Consider the following 21,869-nt stretch of genomic DNA (forward strand, 5'->3'; position numbering starts at 1 on the left):
CAGAAATCATCCAGTCAACACACTGTTTTTGTGTTAAACCACTTCGAAAGTCATAATAAATCATCGCTCTTGAATTTTCTCGAGTCAATTCCATTTTCTCAACGACTAAACAAGTTTGACAAAACCTCGTGACAAGACCGAGAATCTTTTATTAAATAAATAAACGGTATTCGATTTTTAAAACCAAGGAGTTTTCAATTAAAAAGATTTTAATATGACAGGAACAGTGGAAATATTCCATTCCCGATACTTTTAGTGCAGCCCTCGTATAAATCTACAGTGGATTTTAAGGATGTTCCGTTATATCTACTGAACCGTTCATCCGATTGACTTGAAACTTGGTATCCATGTAGAAAATACATGTGCTTAATGGATAGGCTAATATTTATATGAGTGTTGGACTTCCTACGCCAATTTCGGGGGCGTTAATGATGAGAATCTTTGTGGGGGTGAGAAATATTAATGTTCATTTTAAATGACCAGCGAAGCGGATGGGTATAGCTAGTAGCTTATAATAGCCCACTTATTTACTATGCTCAGGACGTACTGCAGCAGTTTGTCTAGGATTGCATAAAAGTCTGTCGAACAAAAAAAGGTCGCGTGTACACAAGCTATTTGTTTTAATGTTATTAATCATGGAAATCAAACAACGCGTGAATCTCACAGTCACAGCTCAGAGCTCGAGCAGTTGACGTTTGAGCTCGTATTTGCGATGTTGGTTAGTCTGTGTCTGTTGGCAGCACTCATCGAAGTCAAAGCGGCTGATTTTAATGGTAAGTTTCAATCTATCTTATGACAAGATCTATTCTATGTATTACCAAATTGCCTTGCATAACACAGTATCTATCAGAATCATAATAATATGTCCGGACTATTATTTATTCAATAATTTAATGCCGTTTATTTGCCCCATCATCAATACGCGATAGTAGTATCCTCATCTCTTTTACTACCTAGCTGTTAATAGCCCTATTAATTTTTATTTTACTAGCAAATATTGGGGGCAGATTAGGTATTAGTATTATAATAGGGCTGGTTTTAAGCTCGTTCAATTAGTATAAAAGTACTATTTCTGCCGCGAATTAATGTACTAATTTTGTTTTTGTTTTGAAATCGCCAAAGAAAGAATACATATAGGTCTTAATAAAGAAAATTAACACATTCTTTGAAATTATAAATATATAAAAGTTTATATATTATTATGTAAATAAGTCATCGTAGTCTAAAGAATAAGACGCCCGGTGCATTCGTATCAAATTTAACAAATATTCACGATTGATTCCCACGGTGAAGAAATAGCATCGTGTAATAAAAATCAAACCTGAAAAATTATAATTTGTGTAATCCCTCGTGCTAGGACGTCTTGTAAGTTCGCACGGGTAGGTACCACCATCCTGCCTATTTTTGCCGTGAATCAGTAATGCATTTTAGTTTGAAGGGTGGAGCAGCCGTTGTATTATAAAAACTGAGACCTTGGAACTCATGTCGCAAGGTGGGTTGCGGCACTTATGTTGTATGTGTTTATGAGCCCGGTGACCATTCAACACCGGGTGGGATGTGAGCCCGTCCACACATGTAAAAAAAATGGTTATTTGTAAAGTCAGCTTACGGACGATAGGTCTATGTGATACAGTGATAAAGAAACATTGATAAAAAAATTGCATACTCACAGCCCACCTGGTGTAAAGTGGTTACTGGAGCCCATAGACATCTACAACGTAAATGCGCCACCTACACATGATTAGCGGTAGTATTCTATTAAATTTTTGTATCAGCGTTGCTAAGTTTCATTTTTGCTTCCAGGGGAAGATTACTGGCTTCTTCCTCGTCTCTTCGATTTGGACAACTACGATGAGTGTCTTTCGCATCCCGACGGCTTGTACTGCCTCGGCAGCTTCCATCTCACACCTGCTGAACAACCGAACCGTGTTTACGAATTGATGACTGTAATTTCTTGACTTATTATTATTATTATTATTATTAGGGGATGGGATAGATATTATTAGGGGTTAAAGTATGAAATTGCCGATTTGTACTGAAAAATTGAAATTCGTTTTTATTTATTTAACATATTTATTTAATTATTATTATCTATACATTGCTGCCATCTAATAGGAAGGTCATTTATGTCTTTGCGATAGAGCTCTGGTGATCTAGAATCTACAAGCTGTGTGAAAGCATTTTGTACTGCCTCTTGGGAAGACAGCTTTTGATCACGTAGAAAATTGTCCAAATCACGAAAAAAATAGTAGTCCGTTGGAGCAAGGTCTTGCGAATACGGAGGGTGACGAATGGTTTCTAATTGTAGTTCCTGTAGAGGTAAAACGGTTTCTCGTATTGTATGAGGTCTCGCGTTATCATGGAGCAATAATGGTGAAGTCGGGGCTATTTCACTGCAAATTTTGCTATCATTGTTGGGAGTTCTGCACAGTAGACATTTGCCGTTATTGCTTGACCAGATCGGAGAAAGCTATAGTGAATAACACAATGCTGAGACCACCAAAAAGTTACTATTACCTTTTTATTGGTAAGCTTTGCTTTAGGACATTGCTGTGGCGTTTGACCAGGGGTCGGCCATTGCATTTTTCGTTTACGGATATCGTAAAGAATCTACTTTAAATTACATGTCACAATTCGATCCAATACTCCTTCATTTCTGTATCGATTCAACAAGGCAACCAACACAAGTGTCAACACGCGTTTCTTTCTGCAGATCAGTAAAATCATGAAGTGCCCATTTTTCATATTTTTTTATTTTATTGATTTGACGCAAATGAGTCCATATTGTTGGTAAGGTAACGTTAAACCATGCCGCTAATTCCTGGGTAGTTTGGCTCGGATCGGCTTCCACCATCTGCTTCAATTCATTGTTATTTTCATGTGTGGGCGGTCTTCTACGTGGTTCGTTCTCAAACCAAAATTTCCATCACGAAAGCGTTTAAACCAAAATTGCACGGTGCGTTCATTAGCAGTCCCCTCTCCAAACGCAACGTTGATATTGCGAGCTGTTTTTGCAGCGTTAGTTCCGCGTCGGAATTCGAATTAAAAAATCACTCTAATTTTCGAAGTATCCATCTTTCTTGTCTAAGCTGAATACAAAAAAACAACTGAAAGTCGATAATCGAATGTTGCACGTTTTTTAAAAGAAGAACCTCATAGGTACCATTTGAAAAAAGTTTCACTCAAAAATCTCAAACCATGAAGATTCTATGTCAATTCGAAGTACCTATTACAATAAAACGGCAATTTCATACTTTAACCCCTATTATGTAAAATAGAAACGCATTTGTGCTGAAATCGTGCGTCACTTGTCGTGCGTTCGTTCGTGCTGAGCTACTACTGGCTACCAGAGCCCATGGCGGGTGGTGTTGATGTATGAAGTTGGAGTCTAAAAGGGGTAGCCGTTGTACTATAGAACTAAGATTCAGAGCTCATACGTAGTTGATGTCTATGCGATCCGGTAATCACCTACCAAGTGCTCGTTCTCCTCGTCTCGCTCGTTCACCTGTCTAAGATAAAATAACAACAGTTCTGTATTTTGCAAGATTCAGCGAAGCACTGGTCTTGCTCGGGTCTGTGTTAGCAATTCTGTCAGCTTCAGCCCCGTGAGCTCGCCTACCCTTTCGAGCGTATTTATAACACCAGCTTAAGAAAAAAGAAACAATAATTTGTCAAATCAATTTAAGCGTCATATTTATCTGATTTCAGAACTATTCAAAGGAATTGTATAGGTTCAATCGCACTGTTATCCGACGTGGATGGTGTGTTAGTGCACGTGAATCGAATGTAACAGCGGAGCCGATGAATAGGTTTGAGCACTGCGCCGCGGAGTGGGCCCGCTCTCGTCGCATGCGCGCCCGTCTACTCAGACTGGAGTACTGCAGGAGCCATAGCGACGTACACGCCACACGGATCCCTGACAAGTCCGAACTAACCTTTCTCATTGCGATAGCTGTGATAATATTATTGAACGCAGCCAGTACCGCGTATGATTACGCCACTCAGAATAATGAGAAAAGTGAGTGAATTAATGCTTTTATTATTCTTCCCTCTCGGCGCCGTGCCGCTGCCGCGGGCTGTGGGGACGGAGGAGGGCGTTCGTCCAGCTCTGGCCCCTATGAGGAGGCAGTCTCTTCACATGTTATTAAAAAAATATCTATATAGAAAGATTTCAAACCCAGGATTTGAATTGGCAAAAACTATTGTTTTTCAGAGATTGCTCTCCTAACAACCTGGTCTGTTGTCGCCAACTGGAGGCAACTAGTTGAACCTTATAACTCACATCGGAAATCTCTACAAGCAATCCAAGGAATAAAGTGAGTTCGTAAATAATTCGTAGGAGCCATGAGTGGTAACACTAAAATTCTAATGTAAATAGCATAAAATTATTAAATATACACACGTTCCGTAATGACCTATCCGAGTGTAGTGATCGGTCACGCGGTCCGTATGGACACAAACTTTCTCCAGGTCAAAGAATTCCGTTTCTGTAAGTATCTTAATGTTGCATCAGAACGCCACTTCGATAAAGCGGCGCGACACGATAATTCTATTATCGTTGCCGCCGCTAATTCCTTATCCGACTCAGGCGACGGGACAAAGCATAGCCGCCATCGCCCGAAACATGTTTTGTCGGATACCCCGGATAAGCACTCTTCAAGCACGGGTCACTGTCCTCATCGAACTCGTCGATTATGACGAAGAGTTCGACGAGCGAACTAACCCATAGACACAGCCCACTGAGTTTCTCGCCAGATCTTCTCAGTGGGTAGCGATTCCGATCTGGTGGTAGATTCTGTGAAGCACTTCTCTCTTCTCACTTTCAACAAGTATGTACTTTCATTTATGTTGAATATATATATTTTTTTTTTAATTGATTTGACTAGGTCTGCTCTTGCTAAGGCTAGTGTTCAAATTCTCCCAGGTTGAGCCCGTGTGCTCGCTTAACCGTCCGGGCATAGCTGGAATAGCCTCATAAGCTATCAGCGAATAGGTAGGGAGAATAAACATAAAACAAACAAAAGTTTTGAATATATTAAATTAGACTTAATCCACAAAGCGGAATGAGAATAAAACGTGCACTGATCTAAGTTTTGATAAGACTTAATAATTATAGCCACTTAAAATTTAAATAAGAAAATTTGCTTGACAATCTCTTTGCATACAAAAGAATATTTATAATATAGATATTGTATAAATGTATATTATTATATTTATAAGAATATTTAAGTTAAATTTTAATCATTTAGCTGAATTTTTTTATTGTTTTCCTTGAATCTTTGAGATTTATAAATAATTACCAAAATAAACAAAAAAAAATGTACTTGATAGGAATCCAATCGTCACGTTTTCCTTCTCTTTGATTCCCTCGATGAAAGATTAATTTCTCTTTGATGATGCTCCTCCATTTATGTCGGTCCTCCCTCCATGATGAGGGCATCACGTATAGTTGAGTAGATGTGCTAAGCTAAGCTAAGGCTAAGCTGCATTTATTTTTAACATTATTAATATATTTATTGTTCAGTCAATCAGAACACCCTTAATATATTAAATATTTTTTAATACACCCGGAGTTAAAGGCAATGGTAAGATTGGTGATGGTTTGATGGATGGGATTCGATGATTTTTTTTTAATTTAAATGGTTTCAATACTCAAAGATATTACGACGTTTCTGGAGTGGGTGCCCTTTCCTCCTTCTAAAGGTTTATAGGTTGAAAAGGGCGTCAGCTATAGCTAGCAGTTAGGGGAGATAGTTTTTCAATATCCTTATGGTATAAGTTCGGTTAAATTTATGGGTTCAACTGCCTTGGAATGAAAAAACAAATGCCTTTTTTTTTTAAGTATGCCAATTAGCTTCTTTTGACGTCATTGCTTCCAGTGTCGAGTTTATGATTATTTAATGAAACGATATGAGACGAAATGAATTAAATTCTCAGTGAACAAGTCTATTTAGTGAAAATTCAGTGGAATTTCTGGAAGAGCCCGAGAAGCCACGTCCAGCGGCTTCGTTTCATTTTCCCACATTTGTGCAGTCTCATAGATGCTAAACAGTTAATAAACCACCGTTATTATACGTTTAAATCTGAATAAACTCAGACATTTAACAGAATAAAACATTTCACAGAACTTCGCTCCTCGCATTCCCGCCATAAATTCAAAATGACTTTCACCCGCCATAACTATCACAGATAATTATTTTATGTTTGATTTTCAGAGTTATAGTTTCTGCGAGTATCTGTATTGTGCATAGTGGAATGTTGTTATATACATTGTTCTTGTATGAACCGATAGAAATGGAGCAGGCAAGTGTATATATAAATTTTTGAAAGATTATGTAGATTTTAATCTACGTTTTCATTTAGTTTTCCAGTATTAACAAAGGCGCCCGTTATAGCGTCCGTGTGCAATCACTACCCTTGTGCTGTATAGTGCGCGTGGTCAAAATGTAATAGGTTCATTGAAATTGCCAAGGGCGGAGTCCCTTAACACCGCTGCAACCACACCCTGCCCCATAGATAAAGCTGCCTCTGAATATTATAATAATACTTCTTCTATTACGTTACTCTGTGGTCACGCAATACTACTACCGTGCCGTTTTTGAATCCGGTAGCAGTAGTTTTCAGCAGTGTACCGGCATCAGGAATATTATCTTGCTCCTATGCACGGAACTTCTTCTGCGAACCTTTTTTAAGATACTTTCTTAGAATTTACGTGATAAAATTTTCAGGTAATAGCGAATCCATTAACAATGGCGGTCCAGAACAGTACGACGGTCGTGCACATGTTCATTGTACTGTCAAGTTTCCTTACTGTTCACAATCTGTTAAAGTCAAGCAAACCGTTTGGTTTCGGTACATTCTTAAGGTTGCTCGCGAAAAGAATAATTAGGTGAGTGTTTTTTAATACCTACGCTTTTATTAACTTCAGACGTATGTATGTAACGGAATCTTTGAACATGATTTTGACCCCCTTCAAAACGTCGGATTAACTCGAAATTTGGTATACTTATTAAAAACCGGTGACAATTCAATACTAAAAAAATAATAATTTAAAAACTTGAAATTCAACAAAAAAATGAAAAAAAAAATTAAAAAAACTAACAAAATACGTTTTTATAGAAAATTCAACTAAAAAATAGAAAATAAATTTTAATAAATTTGAATTAAAAATAGTGTAAGAAAAAATTATAATATTATAAAAAAAGTTACATGTTATTATTTATTATTATTGTGTTTAAATATGTATTTTATTTATTACAATTAAACAAATTAAACAAGAAATTGTGACAGTTAATGACACTAACATTGTTGACATTTGAGGTTGAGTTGCGTTCAGTAGTATTTGTTACTAGCGACCCGCCCTCGCTTCGCTTTGGAAACATTAAATTTTATTATTTATAGCTGAGTCTCGTGATGTTAGCCACGGTTATTGTCGCACCGCGAGTGATGCCGCGGGGCGAAGCTAGTCTAACAAAATAATTATACTATAGTAAAGAGGCTATTTCAATATTACAAACAGACGCTCCAATTTTATTTATATGTATAGATGAACCGATATTTTTATTTTTTTTTATTGCCTTTGTAACCAGACGAGCATACGGCTCACCTGATGGTAAGTGGTCACCGTCGCTCATGGACGTCAGCAATGCCAAGGGCAGAGCCAAGCCGCTGCCTACAATATGAGTAGAAGGGTTATTTTAATAATAACCTTGATACCCTTAAAAGCACCCCACGGTTTTTTACAATAAAATCATTTTTCTTTACTGTTCGGTGTAATATGGCTGACTATTTTTGATTCAAATTTATTAAAATTTATTTTCTATTTTTTAGTTAGATTTTCTTTAAAAGCGTAGTTTGTTAGTTTTTTTAAACTATATATGTATATATTTTTTTAAATATTATTTTAAAGCTTATAGTTATAAAGCTTCCGGCACATCTGTAGTGTGACCAAAGTGTTGCGCTCACTTTGCCATCACATCATTGCTTGCCTACCATCGAGCCGGAATATCGACTTCAAAAGTGAGGAAGAATTTTCTATTTAGAATCAAACCTGAGAAACGTCGAATATTAAGTAGGTAACAAGGACAATTAGTAACAGAAAATTCATAAGAAACTTAAAATGGTCTTATTTTAAATAATAATAACTATTGTTCGTTCTATGATAGAAATTCGACTTTAATAAATGACACTTCAAGGCTTATAATAAATATTTTATTTTACATTTTCTCTTTTGTTTTGCTAATGAAATAAAAAATAATATATGTACAGTCATGTTGGGTAACTTTGAATTTTCGTGTAACCTTGAATAAAACCTGTTTGAAGATTTATAAATTTTTTTTCCAAACACTTTTTGTATAATTACTTGAACTAGAGGTCCCGCAGTAGTCGAAATTCGGCTATAATTAATTGGAATTGTAAGTTTGTACACTATTATGATTGTATTTTATACTTCTATGATCACAAATTTCGCCAAGACTACAGTATAAAAAATATGAACAAAGACAAACAATATTTAATCTCAATTTGACAACAGACGTCAAGAACAAAAGTTTGACAATAAATAGTATGCATGCGTGTGTGCGTCAAATACATGGTATGTAGTGTGTGTAATGTTTTCTTTATTGATTTAATGTATCTTTTATGCATTATTTAAAAAAAATATTAGCATTGTGCACTTCTTCTCTATATTCTCTATAAGTGTGAAAAATTTCATACTCCTTCGTCCGCGCAATTTTCGTAAAAAGGGATACAAAGTTTTTGCTTCACGTATTAATATATAGATAATTATATGAAACGCAACGTTGAGATATCTATCTATCTCTTAGGTTTATGGCGTTTCCTTTTAGATTTCGCCAATGTCAAGTGTATTTAATACTCTGCTTTCTATAGCGGGCTTCGTGAACGAGCAAGGTCACAGATATTCACTAAGAATTAAGTGAGTAGCTAAACGTTGAGATGATAAAAATGTTAAATGTGCCATAAAATTGTCAGTTGTGAATAAGTTTTCAAAACTTTGGCGCCTTTTCTGTCCGCGGTGATCAACAAGAAAAAAGTGGGTGTGACAGAAATCTGAATTAAATATAGAAAAGGTATGTAAAACACTGTTTTTTTTGGTTTCTGGAGGTAAAATATTTATTCAACTTGCCTTTTTTCTAATAATTTCGTGATTTTACAATGTTTTTTGCCCATAATTGATTGTTTCACAGATCATTGTAAATTGAAATTGGTGTAACTTTGAACGATTCAATCTTACCTAATTGCCAATTTTATTTTTAAGGGTAACTTTGACATATTGAATTGCAATTTATTATACTTTTTTCTACTGCTACAGGTTAATAAAATGGCACGAAAAGTAAAAGTGATTAAGCCCGGTGTGCGTAAATATGGCGTAAAATCAAATTACACCCAGCTGTTTTAGAGGAAGCCCTAGATAAAATCCGATCCATTGAAAGAGTAAGCTCTAACAATGTCACCATAAATGTTTTCAAAAAAGAATGTTTTGGGGCTTGGACGAGGTATTAAAACAATGAACGATGCGTTGCCGCATTGTAAAGAAGAATATAATATATTTACTAAAAGAACATCAACAACAAGATAAATAAGTGAACAATTGTATGTATTTGATTCTTAATAAATATATCATATATTATTAAAAAAACATGTGTTTCTGTTAACCTTTTTTCACCTATTCGGAGTAAATATTTGGGGCAAGTCATCCCTAGTGAATGGCAATTTGATGTCGTTGACACTCAATTTATTTTAACACCTCTACACAATGATTTTTTATACAACAGATATGTCATTGTTATCTTCATAGTAACTGACTCTTCAAATCTGATCGCGCCATATATATCTACATACCTACCGATATAGTACACACACATGTTGACAAGTAGCATTAATGAAAAGTACAAAAGATGGGATAAGCGCGTGAGTATAAAAGATAGCTATAATTGGAACGATTGCACTTGTTATATTATTATTGCATTTGTTTAGACGCGACTAAAGACGAAACGTCCCAATTGGCCTGTTTTCGAGTCTTCACTTGACGTGCGCTTGAAACATATCTGCTTCTTTTTACATATAAAATATCATTGCCTCTACATATATTTTAATCTAAATAAAAGTATAATGTTACCCAAATCAAATAATAATTAGTGAGATTAGAGTAATTATAGAGGATTTTCATTGTCCCAGATAACTCAATTCAAAGTTATCCGAAAGTCGTTGTAACTTTGAATATCATTTCTAAACCTTTTCTGTATTAATACATCATATTGGTTAGATAATTTAAATTTTGGAAATGAAAGAACACTTACCACACTGTATAAAATAGTGCAACCAATACATTAATTTTTCAGTGTACTTAAAAATCTGCGAAAAGTGTTCAAAGTTACCCAACTTGACTGTAATGGAACTGCTTTGAAATTTTTAGTTTATAGATTACGTTAAAGATCGTTAAATAATGCTACACGAATAAATAATAGTTTAAAAAAAAAACAAAAGAACACGAAAAAATAGAAAATAAATTTATTGTAAAAAAAAGCGTACTTTTTTTAGTTTTTTTTAAATTAATATTTATTTTTTACTTTTTAGTTTAAGTAGCATTATATGTATCATAAATTATTCAGTAATGTACATTCACGTAAATACAACTTAGTTTCCAGTTTGCTAAGTGAAAAAAGAAGGCACTCAAATGAATTTGTTGTTTTGACTGCCGAAAGTAAATAACTATTTTAACCTACGAATAAATAGACTTATTTATTCGTAGATTTTAACTGTTTAAAATATTGAATTGTCAACGGTCCAATAAGTGTGCCAAATTTCGAGTTAATGCGACGCTTTGAAGGGGGTCAAAATCATGTTTAAAGATTTCTTTACACACAGAGACATAGATTCTAACATACGTATTGTTACGCCGGTAAAGAGTAGCGCCATCTATCGCTGAATAGTCGAACGAATATCGAATAACGAAATCTAGTAGCGCTCAGAACGCTCGAGAAGTACAACGCCATCTGTTGACAGATAGCGGAAACTACCACTAGAGAGGTGTAGAATATTCTCGATAATTCTAGGGATGAGGTATCGGCTATAAAAGCGTGTTTTAAGGTGTTTGTGAAGTGTTTAAGTGTTCTAAGTGTTGAATACAGTTTTTAAGTTGTACTTTGGTGAAATTTTATTTATCCTGATCCCCAGCGCGTAACGGTATGAAGCTAAGAAAAGCCTATTAAAAAGAAATAACAAAGTCGGTTGAATAACGAACATGAAAATGGTAGCACTTAGCTTTGCCTAATTAAATATATGTCGTGGATAACGACTTTTAGTTGTCGTGGATAACGACTTTAGTAATATTAAGACGGTGGTTTTGATTATTATTTTAAATGATGAAATGTTGTTTTGATAAATATCACAAAACGAAGGGTAGACTCCGTAACGCACAGTATAAAATGGGGGTACGTGGACAGAGTCGTGTCATTTTCCGTGTCAGACAGTAATTCCGTCCGTCTCAGGCAGTGAGTCTCTGTCAGTCAGTCAGTCGGTCAGTCGGTCTGTCGGTATATGCAACGAAACTGTCGGTTTACCCTGTCATTGTGAAAGTTGTGTGTGTTGAGTTTCAATAATTATTACTGAAAAGTTTTATTGACTAAACTGAGTTCAATCGAATACAAGCGATGACGGAACCTACCGCTCAGCCATCCCTGACATGTGCTGACATATATATGATTATTTGTTTCAGATTAAGCCCTGTGTGTCTATTGGTGATCGGTTTCGCCGGGACCTGGTGGCCGCGGGTCAGTGACGGACCTCTGTGGCCGGCTGCGGTCGCGGAGCAGAGTAAGATCTGCCGCGAGAAGTTCTGGGCGCACGCGTTCTTTATCCATAACCTGGTGGAACCGGACAAGTTCTGTTTGATACCGACCTGGTGAATCGCTTCTTGTATTAATCTTCAAAAATTCTTATTGTAATATCAATGTCATTGTCGCGTCTACTTTCATTTGCAGTTTAAAATATGTCTAAACAAAAAAACGAAGTAACAGTTCATTTTATCTCTTTTTTTAATCCGTTTTCTTAATTGTTGATACCGATCAGGATATTGGAGTGAAGCCATAAAGTTGTTATATTTTTATCGGTCCTTGATGAGTATACAAGTTTTAAAGTTAATGGGACGTTCTGATGGCCTAAACATGTCTTCTGCCAGTCCACTTTTGATGTCTTTAAGCTCTTCAAGCACCGGTCACCTCTTCATCCTCGAACTAGCCCATAGACACGGCCCACTGAGTTTCTGGCCGGATCTTCTGAGTAGGTCGCGATTCCGGTCCGGTGCACTGCTCTTGCTAGGGCTAATGTTAGCAAATTCTCTCGGGTTGAGCCCGTGAGCTCACCTACCCGTCCGCGCGTAGCTGGAATAGCCTCCTAGGCTATCAGAGAATAGGTAGAGAAAAAAAAACGAACAAAATTCTATGTTAAATTAGAATTAATGAGACACGTTTTCGACCAAGCGGGATGTGATTTAAGACAAGGTGAGCTGTGTGTTAGGGAGGCTCTTAAAGCACCGGACACCGACTTTAGTCTCACTCATCACTCAACTACATCATACATTACTTGTTTTATCAGAAACAATAATTGTTGTTGAATAATTGTTGCATCTTAACGAGTATTTTCATTTCATCAGGTATATAGCGGTCGACATGCAGATGTACATACTGGCAGTTATCTTAACAATGATCCTGGCCAAGTTCAGTAAGAAGGCTGTGCCGATTCTCGTGATTCTATTCATAGGAGCCACAGCGTTGAATGCGGGGTTGGCGTACATATACGAATGGAAGTCATTGTTGTATTTGGCAATAGTCGCAGAGTGAGTATTCCTAAATCTCTTTAAGCGGAAAGACACTCCACTATAATAAATTACGTAGAAAAAACCGCGAAGATAATGACGGTACGTGACCGAAAATCAAGAGCACACGAATCAAAGACACAGTTTGTGTGAATCTCTTCTTCAACTCGTGTCCACCCAATGCTGAGTATACCTAGGTCTCTTCGAACGCACCCCATTTTCTTCGGTCGTTTGCCTTTCTGTATGAATACTAGGCGGTTTGTACATGAAAAGAGGAATATAAGTTAGAAACACGAATTACGAGTGGCAGCTACACCCTGATAGTGCATTTTGAAGGAAATTTTTAAAAGTAAAAAGTCTGGGTAGATGTCTGTAGTCGCCGTCTTCGGGGTCTCGAGCAATGAGACTGTAACTACGCGTGGACTATGGGCGTTGTAACCGAATCTAAGCCTGCCTGTTCAGGTTCCACAATAGTGATGTGGGGTCAACTCTGTTTGAGCAATGAGCATGTACAAGAGGGGACTGACCGCGTGCTTGAGCTGTACCCATCTGCGAAGGTTGTAGACTTTAACGCTCACCAACAAGAGTGATTGGGGTCTAGAACCACTGGCCTTTCAGCTCGGGCTGACTACGGTTTCGACTTGGTCTACGGCATGGCGGCCCAGCTGGTGACACAGCTCACCCGTGTCCCAGATATTGAGGGGCACGAGCCTTCTCTGGTGGACTTTCGGCTGACCACCGATCCAGCCGGATGCAGCGTGGTGGTCGACTCTCCACTTTGATCGTCTGATCACTGCCTTATCCGTGCTGCTATACAACTCTCTCATCCTGGTCTTCGAACGACAATTGAGTATCGACTGTATGTCTGTGCGGACCGTCTTAAAGACGTGGTGCTCCAGGAATGGAATTGTTTATTCGCTTCTCTGAGGGGCCCGTTGGGGGCGCAATAGACCCTGGTATAATAATGCCAGTAGGGATGCTGCACATCTCAAGTAGTCCCCATACACGGCCTGGAACGATGCCAGGAGATGTCGAGATCCGAACGTCTCAGAGGAAAGGCAGAAGTATAACACCGCTTCCAGGTCCTACAGGAGAGCTATTGCCAAGGCGAAGTCGGAGAACGTTTCCAGAATTGGTGAGCAACTTAAGAACTATTCCTCCGGATGCTGTGCTTTTTGCCAAAGCTGCAGAAGAAAACTTTCCCATCACTACGGAAGTCCGATGACAGCCTGGCTCATAGTGTGAAAGAAAAGGCTGACCTTCTGGTCAATCTCTTCGCCTCGAATTCAACTATGGATGCGGGGGTGCCACATCCCCCGGTTTGATAGTTATCTGCCGGAGATCTGCTTTACACAGTGTGCAGTCAGACAAAAGCTGCGGACCCTGGACATATAAGTCGAGTGGGCCAGATTGCACCCCTGCAGTGGTTTTGAAAACATGCGCCCCTGAGCCAATACCTTTTTTTTTTTTTTTTTTTTTCGGGTAGAGGGCCGAACCTCCTACGAGGTCCCCGCGCAAAAGGGGCGCGCGGGGTATGTGAGACTCAACGATCTGCATGGTGTTGTGAGCAGACCGCGGGCCCAAGGATTTTAGGACCCACCCACTAAACGACTCCCCTGCACTCTTACACCCGACGTCCGATCCCCTCCGAGGTCAGAACACGGATGAGGTAGGGGGGCTACCGCGGTTAACACTACAACCAGACGGCGCGGCTCACCCCAAGGACGCCCAGCCGACGGAGCCTTCGAGGCGAATCGAAGGCTCTGAAACGTCGGCCGTCTCGGTACGGCAGCCCGTCGGGCCGCCCAGACGGTGCCGCTGGTGTCCCGGAATACCCCGCTGGACCAGAACCAGCCTGCCGGGTCGGGACGCGATACACCGTCGACCGGTCGCTCTATTCACTCCACGGCAGCGCGCTAGAGTGCTGGTAGCGCGCCGCGCGGCCTCACCCCCTCAGGTCGCCCCTTGACCTTCACCGGGGGGAGGCCGCTACCTACAGGGGCCGGGACGTACGGGCGTATTCCCGCCTCCGGCCCCCGGCTCGACGGCGACGGATCGGTGCGGAAAGGGAAGAGCTCTCTCTCTCTCGCTCCGCCGCCTCCTTCTGCGAGATGGTGGACTCGCAGAAGTCGAGCATCGCCTTCCAGGACGCGTCGCTGCCGAGCATCGTAGCCACGACGCGCGGCAGCGAGAGGTCCTCTCCAATGACCGCGACGAGGGCGGCGCGTTGCTCGTCGAATCCAGAGCAACGCGCCAGCGTGTGTTCCGCCCCTGAGCCAATACCTGCGCTAACGCGTTTTTATCGCCCCTCGTATAGTACTAACAGGGTTCCGTCTTCATAGAAGACTGCCCATGTCCACCCAACAGTCCAACTGGACACCCGGATGGTGATCAAATGGACTCCTCGAGTTATGGACCTATCGCGATAACTTTCTTACTTTCCAAGGTGATTGAGCAAATAATAAATACGCAACTTCTGATTTATCTTGAGGACCATCAACTGATCACTGATCGACACAGTACGGTTTCCGTCATGGTCGCTCAGCTGGCGATCTTCTTGTACACCTTACTCACATCACTGTCGTTGTAGATGGTTGCTGCTCTGCTAACATGACCCTTAACGCTGGCGTTCAACAAGGCTCGCTGCTCTCCCCAGAATTTTCATCCTTTATATCAATGACATAATATCGATTGATGGCATGGATTGCTATGCGGATGACAGCATGGGGGATATCGGCCAAAGTCTTTCTTGGAGCGTGGTGCAGGAGAGACGATCTAAACTTGTGTCTGAAGTGGAGAGCTCTTTGGGACGGGTCTCCGAGTGGAGTGAATTGGAGGAAATGTTCCGGTTAAAGATACAAGATTGCGCATTCACTGCGAAGAAGGACCTATTTGTTATGATGCCGCAATTCCAAGGAGTATCCCTTCAACCTTCCAAGAGTATTGGGATACTTGGTTTCGATATTTTCAGCGATGTCCAATTTCGGAGTTATTTGGAGGGCAAAGTCGAATTGGCGTCAAAAATGCTGGGATTCCTCAACAGAGTGAAGTGGTACTTCACGCCTGGACAAAGGCTTTTGCTTTACAAAGCACAGGTCTGGCTTCGCGTGGAGTACTGCTCCCACCTCTGGGCCGGGACTTCTAAATACCAGCTACTTCCATTTGATTCCATACAGAAAAGAGCCGTTCGGATTGTCGATAATCTCATTCACAGATCGTTTGGAACCTCTGGGTCTGTAGAGGGACTTAGGATCCCTCTGTATTTTGTACTGTATTTTTCATGAGTGCTCTGAGGAATTGTTTGAGATGATACCGTCATATCGTTTTTATCATCGCACCGCCCGCCACCGGAGTAGAGTTCATCCATACTACCTGGAGCCACAGCGGCCATCCACAGTGCGTTTCCAGAGATTTGTTTTGCCACGTACCATCTTTAGTTGCGCTTTGTGGGATATTGAATAGGAGACTTAATGCAAAGGCGGATTGGGAGCCACTTAAGTTTTTGCAAAATTGAGAATGCTTCATCCACATTGCGTTTAGGGAAGATACACATATAATATTTATATACACAATGACTTGGCTGTATGTCCTATTGTATTGTCCTTGGGCGGTAGTGGGCCATAACCGCGTCTGCCTCTGCAAGCAATAAAAAATAATGTATTAATTAGTACGTGAATATGGAGAGTAGAGGTAAGGAACAACATCTTGTATCATCAAGTTGAAAAAGTGTTCAACTGTAAACAGCAAGCTATGTACTTGAAGACTCACCGAAATAGCACAAGTGTAGAAAACGGACATGATATCAATATAGCAGTTTTTAATAGAGTGAAGTGTGCTAGGTTGAAGTGAAGTGTAGTAGTTTGTGGCGCTGTTTTTAAAATCCTTCCACTTGCTACTACGAGTATGATGCCACCTTAATTGGTTCTCTTTCAGCGGACACTTTTTAATACACTGAGATGGTGCGCCTGACTTTTAACCTCCATACTCTGGACTAGACTATTTATTCAGCATGTCGTACAAGTTTGATTATTTCTTTCAGAAATATCAACTCTATATTCCGTGATATTCCATCATTGAGCCACTTTTACATGTCGCCTTGGGGCAGTCTTCCAGCGTGTCTCGTGGGACTCATCATAGGACATTTGGTCCATTTTACTAAGGGAGAAACATTTGGAAACATATACAAGGTTGTTTATTTTTATATCTAACGCACTCGGTATAGTTTTTAAGATCGTACTAAGTCTGTAATTTGGAGCAACTTTACAACGAAGCAGTGACAGAGGAGAGCGGAGATTTTTTTGTCCATCTAGGTGTAATAAAAATGAACAATCCAACAAATTGTTGCTTCATTAGCTACGCCACGCAAAATGATGATCGAACTTACTATAAAGTGAATGAAACTGCACAAAAAAATAACGAAAGGAAGTTGAATCATTAGTTCCAGATTTTTAAATAAAAAAAAAAGTTTTGTGTACCGATTTTTTGAAAATCACTTTTCTTTTTATACACCTGCAAATGTTTAAGTATTAAATCTTTTTTTATTGCTAAGACGAGTTAAGGAACTCACACGGCCCTCCTAGTGTTAAGTGGTTACCGGAGCACACAGACATCAACCACGTAAATGTAGCTACTCATTTCGAGGCATGAATTCTAAGTCTCAGTTCTGTAGTATAATGGCTCTTCCACCCTCTAAGCCCTCTTATCGTGGCCACCTTTTTTTTCTACCTATGCTGATGGTCTAGAGGGACCACACCAGCGTAACCTTAACTAGTAGGCGAGCTCACGGAGCTCAAACTTGACGATGTTGCTAGCACGAACCCTAGCAAGAGTCGTGCTTCGCAGAATCTACCACCGGATCGGACACGCGACCCACTGAAAAGATCCGGCGAGAAACTCAGTGGGCTATCGTGGCCGCCGCTAATTACTTATCTGACCGCGACGGGGCGACGCAAAACCGCCGTCGCTCGAAACATGTCTTATCGGATCCCCCGGATTCATTCTCGGTGCTTTTAGGACCCTCAAGCACCGGTCACCGTCCTCGAGTCCGTCCAAGAGTTCGACGAGCGAACTAACCCATAGACACAGCTCACTGAGTTTCTCGCGAGATCTTTTCAGTGGGTCGCGATTCCGATCCGGTAAAAAATATATGATAAAATCGTGATTTTTCAGCGACGGCTCCTCAGCTTATATTACGTTCTGTGTATACCTATCATGGTGGGCTGGTTGATGCTGGGTAACTACTTCCAGCATATCCGACATCCGATCTTCGTAGCAGCGTACGCGGCTCTGGAGAGATCTATCTTTCAGATTATGTGCATCCTTGCGTATATAGCATTAGTCTTCAAAAATGGTTAGTAGTTAAATAAAAAACCTCTATTAATTGATGATTCCAACCGTTTTCAATTTAGAATTGGAAGTACAAGCTCTCGGGGCTCAAACCGGAAGTGTTGCTAACACTGGCCCTAGCAAGAGCAGTGCTTCGCAGAATCTACCACCGGATCGGAAACGCGACCCACTGAGAAGATTCGGCGAGAAACTCAGTGGGCTGAGTCTATGGGTTATTGTTTTTTATTGCTTAGGTGGGTGGACGAGCTCACAGCCCACCTGGTGTTACTGGAGCCCATAGACATCAACAACGTAAATGCGCCACCCAACTTGAGATATAAGTTCTAAGGTCTCAGTATAGTTACAACGGCTGTCCCACCCTTCAAACCGAAACGCATTACTGCTTCACGGCAGAAATAGACAGGGTGGTGGTGCCTACCCGTGCGGACTCACAAAAGGTCCTACCACCAGTAAATCTATGGTTATATCTATGGGCTATATCTATATAGTCTATGGGTTAATTTACTCGTCGAGACCTTCGTTGCAAGCGACGGGTTCGGTGAGGGCGGGTATAGGAATAAATAATAAATAAATAGCTGGGAACAAAGCACGCACGGTCATCTGCCACCAAATGGCACAAAATTAGGATTCCCTGTGTTATGGGTACCAGAGACTGTAAAGCATACTTACATAGTTAAATATGTTTTAATATGTGGTGAATGCGGTGTTTATGAGATGCGACCTCTTCAACATTTATATTATATATATTTTAAATTATAGATAGAAAAATAAATTATATGAACATAAATTTTTTTTAAATACTTTATTAAAATATTGGATGCTACTCATTGCTAACGCTCGCGCTGACCTGTAACAGGTATACTACGCGCATGCGTTCGAGTGCCACGTATTCACTCTCGCTCTGTCTCTTTCTATCCCCCCTCCCCAGGAGCGTTAAACGTTTAACGCTACCTTGTTGGAAGTCGCATTAGAAGTTTCACTTCAATAATATTATTAAGCTGTAGATACGATAACAAAAAATAATTGTTTCGAATTGTTTTATTAATTTCAGATATTATTATATGCTTTAAAGCACTCGCCTGGCGAGGGTGGCATCTGTTGGCGCAGCTCTCTCTGCCCGTGATGCAGATACACTGGTGCATAGCGTTGGTCATCATTGGTCCATCGCCTCAGCCGGTTGCGGTTTCGGTCATTAACTTGGTGAGCGCAATATTATTTCGTATTTCGAAAAATCAAAAATAATACCAAGAACATAGGTAGGTACACTTTTTTGTTCAGTAAAACGTCAACAGCCATGTTTCGCACGCCGTGACGTGGCGCTCTCTGATTGGTGTTCGCTGTCACGTGATTGAACGGCTATTTTTACCGAATCTCTTAAACAAAAGTGTGTCGTCGTGGCCTAACGAATAAGACGTCCGGTGCATTCGTGTTGAAGCGATGCACCGCTGTTCGAATCCCGCAGGCGGGTACCAATTTTTCTAATGAAATACGTACTCAACAAATGTTCACGATTGACTCGTGTAATCGTAACATCGTGTAATCAAAATGAAACCCGCAAAATTATAATTTGCGTAATTACTGGTGGTAGGACCTCTTGTGAGTCCGCGCGGGTGGGTACCACTACCCTGCCTATTTTCTGCCGTGAAGCAGTAATGCGTTTCGGTTTGAAGGGTGGGGCAGCCGTTGTAACTATACTTGAGACCTTAGAACTTGTATCTCAAGGTGGGTGGCGCATTTACGTTGTGGATGTCTATGGGCTCCAGTAACCACTTAACATATATTCTTTAATTCTTAAGTTAAATAATTATGTGTTTTGCTTTCTTTTGCATGTCTTAATTGATATTATAAAAAAACAACCCATTAGATTTACTCTTAGTGGATGCAAGCCGATTTATGTGTATGTTTTAGGCTTGTTTGCGTTACCATATTGTTTTTACTGCAAATACTATAAAAATAACCTATTTATTCATTCCTTTTTTTCATATAAACCTTGTCTTTCACAATAAATATAGTTCTTTTATACTATTCTAATTACAATGTCTGTTGTAATTGAGTTTGAGTTTGAAGGGATCTTAATGATGGTAATTTGAACGGCTCTTAATTAGAATCCCGGGGTTTTGGTTCCTTTGAGCTACTACAACTATTCCCTATCCATTTGTCCATAATAAATAAAAAAAACTTAATTCCTAAGCCATTAGTGCCTTCTATACTGCAGGAAAAGAATTTTAAAATTATATAAGGATACGTAAAACTATACGGCCTTTTTATGTCGCGAAACTATTGTGTCAGGTTAAAGAGTTCTTTTTTAAGGGATTTTATGACCTGGTAACTAAGACCTTTCAGTCATATTTTATTTTAAATTATATATTCATGTTTATGAAAAATGATAATACAGAGTGATTAATTTGATACATTAATCAACTGGCATGAAATTAAATGAAATGAGATGATATAGGATGAAATATAATCTCAGTAAAATGTTGGTCATTTACTGAGATTTTTGCAGTGGACTTTTTGGAGGATCCCGGGAAGTTACATCCAGCAGCTTTGTTTCATTTTCAGACATTTGTGCACTTTCACAGATATTAAATAGTTAATAAACCACCGTTATTACACATTTAAACCCGAAGAAACATTAAATAGACAAAATAAAACAAATCACACAACTTCACTCCTCGCGCTCCCGCCAAAAAGTCCCTAAAGACCTAAAGAGTTCTTAGAGCGTTGTGCCCATAGATTATATACTTAATATTTGAGAGCTGTGCCATTACAATTCGTTGCGTTTATATGAAAGCTATTAACTTCGAAAGTCCAAAAGAGTGTGTGATTTATGTTGCAGCTACCGGTTAGCGTTACCACAGTCTGTTTCACGTATCCACTGGCATTGTTATTGACTGTACTGGTTGAGCTGCCGATGAAGAGGACTTTTGACTTTATTCTTCGTTGATTTTATATACAAACCACCCGTACTCGCCAGCTTTGCTGGGCATTTAAAATTAACATTATTATTTATTGTCATTAATATTAGGGAGTCCAACACTCATATAAATATTAGCCTATTCATTAAGTAGATACTAAGTTTTAAGTCAATCGGATGCATGGTTCAGTAGTTATAACGGAACATCCGTAAAAACCACTGTAGTTTTATATATTAGTATAGATACTGTCCTGGTTTATTGTTCATGACGTGAAAATGTATGTGAGAGTTTGATTTTGATTAAATAGTGTTTAAGATGTGTTAGTTTGTTTTATTTAAGACCAAATTAATAGTGTCTTTGGGATGGAATTAGAGTCGATTGTTGTTGTTGTTATATGATTTTTCATCCATGCCCACACGGTGTACTTCGATATTACGACTGTTCCACTCTTCAAACCAGTGTCGGATCAGTTGGATATGGGACCAAAGGTAGGCAATCAATCAGTTAGATATGGGAGAAAAGGTAGGCAATCAATCAGTTAGATATGGGAGAAAAGGTAGGCAATCAATCAGTTAGGTATGGGAGAAAAGGTAGGCAATCAATCAGTTAGATATGGGAGAAAAGGTAGGCAATCAATCAGTTAGGTATGGGAGAAAAGGTAGGCAATCAATCAGTTAGATATGGGAGAAAAGGTAGGCAATCAATCAGTTAGATATGGGAGAAAAGGTAGGCAATCAATCAGTTAGATATGGGAGAAAAGGTAGGCAATC

At 39.5% G+C, this 21,869-nt stretch overlaps 1 protein-coding gene across 3 annotated transcripts; it reads left to right on the forward strand.

The window, feature by feature from the left end:
• Positions 1 to 224: 224 nt before the first annotated feature.
• LOC105842067 (regulator of hypoxia-inducible factor 1) lies at positions 225 to 21,419 on the forward strand. Of its 3 annotated transcripts, none has more exons than XM_012692776.4 (12): positions 225 to 773; positions 1,804 to 1,946; positions 3,709 to 4,018; positions 4,214 to 4,316; positions 6,216 to 6,303; positions 6,729 to 6,889; positions 11,738 to 11,923; positions 12,674 to 12,856; positions 16,875 to 17,022; positions 18,005 to 18,185; positions 19,233 to 19,381; positions 21,021 to 21,419. In XM_012692776.4, exons 1-12 carry the CDS (start codon positions 713 to 715, stop codon positions 21,126 to 21,128), a joined length of 1,821 nt encoding a protein of 606 aa, XP_012548230.1. In that variant the 5' UTR covers positions 225 to 712; the 3' UTR covers positions 21,129 to 21,419. The 3 variants fall into 3 exon arrangements, with proteins under 3 accessions (XP_012548230.1, XP_021205456.1, XP_062528928.1); XM_021349781.3 differs by having other exon boundaries at positions 19,254 to 19,381; XM_062672944.1 differs by lacking the exons at positions 6,216 to 6,303; positions 6,729 to 6,889 and having other exon boundaries at positions 404 to 773.
• Positions 21,420 to 21,869: the final 450 nt, after the last annotated feature.

Source organism: Bombyx mori, chromosome 16, assembly GCF_030269925.1.
Source record: "Bombyx mori chromosome 16, ASM3026992v2".
In the NCBI taxonomy this organism is placed as follows: Eukaryota; Metazoa; Arthropoda; class Insecta; order Lepidoptera; family Bombycidae; genus Bombyx; species Bombyx mori.

Bases quoted from the DNA above. Each gene is read 5' to 3' on its own strand.
- LOC105842067 (XM_012692776.4), top strand. From the start codon at position 713: ATGTTGGTTAGTCTGTGTCTGTTGGCAGCACTCATCGAAGTCAAAGCG. The intron at 774-1,803 runs GTAAGTTTCAAT...TTTTGCTTCCAG, and splicing joins CAAAGCGGCTGATTTTAATG to GGGAAGATTACTGGCTTCTT. The intron at 4,317-6,215 runs GTGAGTTCGTAA...TTTGATTTTCAG, and splicing joins CAAGCAATCCAAGGAATAAA to AGTTATAGTTTCTGCGAGTA.